At 41.3% G+C, this 8,583-nt stretch overlaps 1 protein-coding gene across 2 annotated transcripts in view; it reads left to right on the top strand.

Moving 5' to 3' along the window:
- The first annotated feature begins 416 nt into the window (after nt 1-416).
- Nucleotides 417-8,583, top strand: part of SLC39A8 (solute carrier family 39 member 8) — a 74,339-nt gene continuing 66,172 nt past the window's right edge. The window contains exons 1-2 of one of the 2 annotated variants that reach the window (XM_090266344.1): nt 417-475; nt 895-1,370. In XM_090266344.1, the coding sequence (XP_090122470.1) occupies nt 1,152-1,370 (219 nt within the window). In that variant the 5' untranslated portion in view covers nt 417-475; nt 895-1,151. Of the gene's footprint in view, nt 476-528; nt 1,371-8,583 lie in introns of those variants that run through there. The other variant, XM_090266343.1, reaches the window with a different exon arrangement.

The following is an 8,583-nucleotide window of genomic DNA, read 5'->3' as shown; positions in this document are numbered from 1 at the left end:
TTCCTTTTTCTCTTTTGAGTTTAAGACGACAAAAAAAAAAAAAAAAAAAAAAAAAAAACCCTGCTAATACCTTACATAGTGCAAGGAGTTCCAGACTATTCCAGGAAGCTGTTTTCATCAAGGTAACAAAGAGACCACAGAAAGAAGCAGAAAGGAGGCTAGGGGACACCGACATGGAGGTGTTATTAAGGTAACACCCTTGGGTGGTGGTGGTGGTGGTGTGTGTGTGTGTGTGTGTGTGTGTGTGTGTGTGTGTGTGTGTGTGTGGAGGGATGGAGAGTTGGCGGGGCTGAGGCTGGGAATGCGCGGAATAGAAGAGGAAAGGCCAGCGGCTCGGCGCCCCGGCGTGGACGCGCGCGGGAGTTCAGGAGTGGGGGAGTGTGTCACCACGTGCTGCAGAGGCGGGGACAGGGTCATCCTCTTCTTATCTGAAAGGGTGCAGGGCGGGACAGAAACAAACAGGCAGACAGGCAAGGTGAGAGGTCACAGGCTAACCTAGTCCTTCCTACTCGCTTGCTTAGAGCAAAGATCAGGGATAGGGAAGGTCCCGTTTAGAAGCGCAAATCCCAAGACGCCGAAAGGGACTGCAAGTCTCATACCTCTTAAGTTCGCTTTGAGGGAGTTCGGCAGAAAGACAGGAAGAAGTGATGGGGTTCCACAGAGAGTGCAGTTTCAGGTCTTAAGAACTGGCGGTGGTGTAGGGCTTTCTGTCCGGGAGGAGCCTGTGTTACCACACTGGAAGCAAATCCTGGGACGTTTGCAAACCCGGCTACGGGGCAGTTGGCCCCATGCCCGGCCTGGCGTTCGAGGGCTCCGGCCACGCCGTGCTCCCGGGTCCGGGCGGCTGGTGACCCAGTGGCCTTTATCTGTCTCCCTTTGTCCTCTTTATCTCAGGCTCTCCAGAAGGACCGGGAGCCCGCTCTGCCTATCGCTCCCCCACCCCCGGCTGCACCGCTACTTCAATGCTCCGCAGGTCGCCGGCTGCTGCTCTTTCGAAGGCGCCGGAGGACCACGGGCGCGCCGTGCCACCGCTGACTCGGACGGGCTTTGAAGCCTGACCCGCGCGCCCTTGGGCACCAACGCCGGTGCACCCGGCGCGTCCCCGTGCGCCTCAGCCCGCTTTGGGCCCGCAAGGGACAGCTCCGGCCAGGATGGCCCCCGGCCAGGCCGTGGCCGGGATCTTGCTGTTGGCAGCGGCGGGCCTCGGAGGGGCGGCGGCAGGGCCCGAGCTCGCCTTCAGCGAGGATGTGCTGAGCGTCTTCGGCGCGAATCGAAGCCTGTCCGCGGCGCAGCTCGGGCGCCTGCTCCAGCAGCTGGGAGCCGCCAGGGCGGAGGGCGCCCCTCAGCCGGCGCAGCTGCACTTCAACCAGGTACGGCGCCGGCCCGCGGCTCTGCAGTGCTGCGCAGTCCCTAGACGTCCGTTTGTACCCGAACGCTGTTTACCGGGGAAAAGTGCGGGGGAAACGATTTAGTTATGTCTTTCAAGTATGAGGCGGTGGCTGGTGGCACCTGATTTCCACCAGACCAGGCTCCTTAGCCGGGGTTAAAGGGCTGGTGGGGGTTGAGGGAGCCAGAAATTGCAGCTTTATGCTTGATGAGCTGAGCCATCAGACACGCTTGAGAATATACGACTTTATAGAAAAGTTTCTAAAGTAGTTAAGGCGGGAAGCACCTGAAGAGAAAGTTTTTTTTTTTTTTTTTAAGGTAAGAATGGCGTACTTAAATCTTCCCAGCAGAAATAACGAGCGGCTCACATGCCGTCCTTCTCAACAGTTGCTTGGTGAATAATAGCTGCCAAGTAGCAATAATGTGGTTCTGCGTTTCCTGTGTACGTTACACGAGGTATTTGGACCCAAAGGGACTTATGTACACAGGGCAGTGAAGATTATACCTGTTAATAAATTTCAAAACGGATATTATAGATCGTTACTTACATAAGACATATTTTTTCTTAAAATTCTGGAGTAGGCAACGTGTGCTTTCTGCATCTTCCCCAAACTCCTCCCCACTTTTTGAAAATGTTAATCAATGCCTTGATTTTTTTCCCCGCTTCTGTTCTTGTTCCAGAGAACTGATGATGAATAGCAGTATGCACTATTTTCCATATTGTTCGTCACTTCTGGCCTATCTTAGTTTGTGTTAAAAAAGAGCTTGTGGTCCCAGATGTTTGGGAAGTGCTGTATACTATATGTACTCCACTTTTGGAACTTTAGCATCTCCTGATATATCTGATCTTAGATTAGAGTTAAGGAAACTTGAATGAGATGGACTCCTTGCTAAGCACATTACAGATAGGTGGACATTCTTTTTGCTAGAAGTATCTCACCTCCATTAAAACATACTGTACTCAAGAAGAAGAACTTGTGATGCCGTGGAGTATCAGAGGATGACGCCCTTTAACTAGAAGGGAGGGTTTTGTGTTTCATGTAAGAGGTTCTTTAATAAACTGTAGTTTTAGCTCTAGTGTGATTTTTAAACATTTGATTTAATGTCTAAGAAGAAGGTTGGCAAAACTGAAATTCCCCCATGTTATATTGATATTTGGGAAAAGGAAACAACTACCTAAGTATTTTCTGTTTAGTTGCAGTCTCTTCAAGCGGGGGAAACAGCTGAGCTGACTAAGGTTTTTCTAGGTAGGAGTGGTCATATGCTGGGAAAGAAGCTGGGACTTGACTTGCAGCTGCATATCTGTAGCCCACATATTGTTTTGACTTAAGTTATCTCCTTATCTCGCAGTGTCTGGAGGTGTTGAGTAATTATAAAGAGACGAAAGACCCTTCCTTGAGCCACTCCTTGGCAAAAACACTGGAAAATATGTGTAAATTATTTAGGTAAATTGCTTAAGTTTATGAGCAACACGTTTCTCCTTTTGTAAGTAGCATTCCTCAATCAATAAATTAGATGTATGTTGACACCTTGCTTTTCATTCCCATGTTTGCATATTTAAATGCACTTATTGTGACCTCTGTGGGCATCCGAAAGAGATAGGAAGAAGCCCATAATTAATTTGGAAACAAAGGGAAGCCAAGGACAATTTATTATTTAACCAGGCCTGACAAACAGCAATCTGATGTTCTAAAAAGTCCTGATGAAAACAATAATCATCAAACAAAATGACAATAAAAATGAAATAGATTCCAAAAGAATCTATTAATCTGCTGTTAGGAACCACCCAATTTGGAGCAAAATTTAGGGCCATTAATACCTGCATATCTTAAAAAATACAACTTGCGTTTCCTCACCTGTAACAAAGTAGAATAAGCAATGTATGGACCTATTGTGAGAAGCTTGATTTTCTGACTTTAAAAAAAGCCGAGAAAATAGAACTTAGTTCTATGAATAAGGAATTTATTGACTCTTTTCTGAGATCTATTTACAAATGACATTGTTCCTTTGGATGAGGGTTGTAATATTTCTTAGGTCAGCTTTTCTCAGGTCATAGGATACCGTACTCTGAAGGTTTGTTAGAGAATTTGGAAGATTTTCTAATATTTTAAAGGTATTCCTAAGTAGTATTAAATTAACTTGTTGCTTTGGGAGATCAAAGTGACCTAAGTTCAAACTGGTGACAATGGAACAATTGAGTTTATTGTTTTGCTTCATGGTTATGAGGGTATAAAGAGCAGGTAGAAGAGGTGAGTCAAACAGTGAGAGGAGGGAGCTCTTTTAGTCCACTGGGTCTGGGAGGCGACAGGGTGTAAGTCTGATCAGAGAAGCCCCAACTGAATGCATTCATTGGGTGATTAATTTAGGGGATTTAAAAATGGCTTCAGTGCTTGTTTATTCAGATGTTCCTTTCTCTTCAAGTGTTCTTTTCTTTTCATTTCCTCTTCAAAACACTTCACTCCAAGTTTTTACTGTTGATGCTGATTGCTGATTAAATAGCTCAATAAAAAAGGAGATCCTCATTCTCTAAATTATCATACTAAGCTGATTTGCATAAATCAGCCTGCCAGGGAGCGTTAGTGGGGTGTTGGAGGCCTGGGACTGGCTGTGGTAGGTTGGTCTGTGAGGCAATCTTTGTTTCACACCATCATGCAACTTCACACTTTGCTTCTCTCTCTTAACTCTCCTTTTTCTTTCAATACATATCTCGCAGCATATTTCTTGCATCTTTTTTTCATTTCCACTTGCTTGACTGAACCTTTTTTGTAAACCTCTTTTAATTCATATTCAATCTCTCTAAAGCAATACTTAGAATGCGCCTCTCTTCTTTCAAAGCTGCTGTGCTGGAGAAGTCTAGATCTTGAGGCTGGCATTCAAGGTCCTGCACCTCAAGGTTGACCCTGAGCAGTCTACCTATACAGACCTAGCACTCATAAGCAAAACTATTTACTCTTCTGTGAATACACCTTATATTTTTCTCAATCACTTCTTAGCTTATTATCTTCCTTGCACTCTATGTTTCCAACTGGAATGCTCTTCTCTTCCTTTAATTGCCCTTCTTTCAAAATCCTGCATTTTAAATTTCCCAACTTTCTTTTGCCCCTACTTCTCCATAAAACCCTTCCAGGGCATCACAGTCAGTACTGATAACCTGTTTTTTTCTCTCTTTTTGAATAACTGCAAAGTATTTTATTATGCTAATGACACTTAGCTATTCCTGTGTTTAACAAATATTTTGAATGACTACTGTACTGTAATAGGAGTGGTCATTTTAAAGTACAAATCTGATCATATCACTCATTTTAGTAAAACAATTAAATTCCTTCAAGATAAACCTCAAACACTTTAATGTAGCTTACCCTTTCATGACCTGGTCCCTGTATATTTCTCAAACCTTGTCCTTTGCCACTACTCCAGTCTTAATGGACTGCCTATAGTTTCTGGTTTTCCACGTACACCTGCTTATGCTTCATGTATTGGTTTAGACATTACCAATAAAGTCTAAAGGTTTTCTGGAAAACCTTTATTGGTCTGCTCAAGGGTTTAGTAAGAGCCCTTTCTCTGTGATCCTATATGAATGAATGCCTTTGCGGTTCTAACATATTATCTGTTGTAATTATAATATGTAAATAATTTAGTATGTATTACGATTTTTTGTTTATATGGCTGCAACCTCCACACTTCCTTACCTCCCACTATGATTTAAACAAATTGAAGGAAATGACTTAACTTTTCTCTCTAGGGGCTAGTGTCTTGCCTGGTACCTAACATGTACAGTAGTCCCTCTCTATATTGCCGTGCACTTATCGCAGCCTCACTGTATTGGGGGATTTAAAAAAAATATTATATTTATTTATCGTGGATTTTTCACTATATCGCAGGATTTTGCAGTACTGTAAATGTATGTTGTTAAAGTTACATAGGCTTAAGAGTGTAGAATATGTTTAAGAACATAATTAGTGTTTATAAAAGTGTGGAAAAGGTTAATAAGGGAGTGGGAAAGGTTAATAAGGGACTGGGAATGGTTTATAAGTGTGTGGGAAGAGTTTATAAAGCCTTAAAATATATACAAATACTAAAATAAATGTAAGGTTCCTACTTTGCGGATTTTCACCTATCGCGGGGGATGGGGGTTGTCTAGAACGTAATACCCGCGATTAGTGAGGGAATACTGTATTCATTATATACTTTTTGAATGCATGAGTGAAGATTGCTTAATATGAGTAAGATAATTTGGGCTGTCACATAGCTTTACAGTTTATTGGGAGAGGTATGGCATAGGCATATATAACTATAATGCATGATAGAATGATATGTCTTATCAAAGAATGACAAACAAAAATGGAATGAGATCAGACCACTGTTTTCAGAAAATTTATCTTCATGAGAATATGAAAAGTGTTAGAGTGGATTAGGATGGGAGCTAAGGGAAAAACCGCAGTGTTTGCATGAGTGAGAGGTAATGATTACTTGAATCTGGAGACAGTCAGGAGGTAGCATAAAGGCTCTGTCTTCTCCAGGAAGGGCAGGCATGGGTGAAGAGTAGGCAAAAGAGCCTCAAGATAAATATTTTCTGCTTCAATCTTTTCCCTGCTGTGGTCATTTAACTATTGTTAGACCTTCTTCATCAGCTTCAGGCCCAGTGATGCCAGAGAGGGAAGCAATGAGGTAACCCTTAGCTTGTTTCAATGGATGGCCAAGTTAATGGTATGTAGCAAATGGAAGGTGTGCATGTATGTGTGTGTGTGTGTGTGTGTGTGTGTGTGATTACACATACATTGTGTGCTTGTTATCTACTGTACTTTTTCCTGGGGTGGGGTAATAGTGCATTAGTGATGGAGGTTTGGGGAAGCACTGACCGTGAACAGAGCAGAGAAAGAGCATTTGTTCTTTTTCAGTCTTTTATGTTCTGCGAAAGGGTGGGGGTAAATCTAGGAATGCCTTCCAGATCTCTTGTTCAGATGAGAAACTGGAAGAATGGGACATAAAGGTGGGACATAAAGGTGAGGTTGCCCTTAGGTCTCCATCACTTTTCCTTCAAAAACAATGGCTCTGTTCTGATCTTATATCATTCTCATTTAAGTTGACTGTGCACAGTGCAATCATTGATTCCAAGATGTTTTGGGAAAACGAGGGATACTCGTAAATCATTTGACTAGGATGTTGTCTGATGGTGGAGAAAAGGTGTAACGGCCACCATAAGGAGAAGGTACCTTCAAACAAAAAAAAAACAAAGCAGGCCACTCCATGGAATATAACAGAATTTATTATAGGGCAATTTACTTAGGGGAAGATTGAGTTGGAGCAGCAAAGATGACCCAATAGTCTGTGCAAATTATTTTTCACTAACAGACACCTGCTACAGTACTTTTTTTTTTTTAACAGTATAACTGGGGTACGAATAATTGACAAGAATGCTATAGTGCCAGGGCCAGTACCTCTTGGTGGTATTATGATAGATGATTGCTTATAATCGACACTATTACCAGTTTGATATTATTTTGGTTGTTATGCCATTTCAGGTGTTACTAACAAAAATATGTATGGCTGCATTTTAAGGAACACAGAACATCATCAACCAGAAAGCTTTGATATGCTTGCTAAGGATAGTGTGGTTGGTCAAAGGTCTCAGCATGGAACTTAAAAATTAAATGAAATCTGGGATCCATAGATGGAGCTGGTTTTGTTCCAACCTATATCTAAACAGATGTCAGAAGCTCAGTTTGCCTCCATGTCAGGATGATTGGGATCTGTATAGGAAAATGTTCTTCATTCTTGCCACATCTAACTTCCAAGCTTACACCTTTACCTACTACCTAGGAGTCACCTGGTCTCTTCATACATAACATAAATAATTATAGCAAGAGATTATTGGTCTTTTTCTATGTAAAATAACTTTTTAAGCCAGTTTATTTGTATTATCATATTGGATACTCAAAAACAATGTTATGATAATTGTACCATAATTACCTTCATTTTGCACCTGAGAAAAATGAGATACGAAGAGGTTAACTAACTTGACTACAGTCACACAACAAGTGGTAGAACCTCAGGCAATCCCAAACATGTACTATAGTGGATTTTTTGAATTACAGGCTAGAAAATTACACTCTCTGTAGCCAGAACAACTATTATCTCAGATTTTGAAATATGGGTAGAGGTTACTAATCATCAGCTGTTTATCCAGTTCCGTTGCTTAGTCACATTAAGGAAACAGTGCTGACTATAGAAAATACACTGATGATGATGGGTCCTTGTGCTCAGAGAGCTTATAATTTAATTAAAAAATAAAATGGTAATTTGAGAAAAGTATGCAGCGCATAACTGCTGTAGTTAAATAGTCACGGAAACAAATACTATAAAACATCTCACGAGGCTGTATGTGATAAATTGTTCAATGAATACTATTGATAGTAGGTGCTGCTAGTTTAGAAGGTTAAGGGATCTGTTTGGGAAATGCCTCATGGAAGAGTGACAAATCAGTCAATCCTCCTTTTGTAGAATTCTGCCTTTCTGGTTCAGTTTTAAAAATATTTATTGATTGAACATTTGCCTGTTCCAAATGTATTTCTACTACTAGTGACAAGATGGATTTTCCTGTGAATTACATGAATTCTCTTTTATAGAATAAATTTTTCTTTTATTCTTTTTCATACGAAGAATTTTTTTTCAGAGAAAATATTTTGGCAACAATAGCTTTCCTAATTCTGAGCTCCTGAAGTTTTCCTGGAGAAAGGCATATTAATCAACTTGTTCTTGCATCTATGCATAGACTTCAGATATGAGAGAAACACCATGTCTAGTGTTATAACATTTAGTCCTGTTCTCACTATTATTCTAAAAGGGTTCTGCCAATGAAATTCTCTCTCTTCTGGCAGTGTAGGGTGTACATCTTCCTTTAACATGCCTGTGAAGAGCTCAATTGCTGACTGTGTAACACTGGAGAGAGTGTACATATACTTGCAAGGAGACACACAGACCCATTTGTTAATGGATGTATGTTATTGACCCAGGTAATTGAGTTTGTATATCAAATCATGTTGCACTACAGTTTTCTTTAGGAGCAGGCACCTCGGAATCTAGGTATATTCTATACCTACACATATTAATGAGAAAAACTAAACACTGGTTCTGTTTCTAATCTTGGGATGAATGCCTTATAAGTAAATGTTCTGGGAAGGGCCTTAACATTAGCAG

The sequence above is a fragment of the Furipterus horrens genome, unplaced genomic scaffold (assembly GCF_987537825.1).
Source record: "Furipterus horrens unplaced genomic scaffold, mFurHor1.1.pri manual_scaffold_2, whole genome shotgun sequence".
Lineage (NCBI taxonomy): Eukaryota > Metazoa > Chordata > Mammalia > Chiroptera > Furipteridae > Furipterus > Furipterus horrens.
The sequence above is the reverse complement of the archived record's forward strand: the minus strand, read 5'-3'. Positions and strand labels throughout refer to the sequence as shown.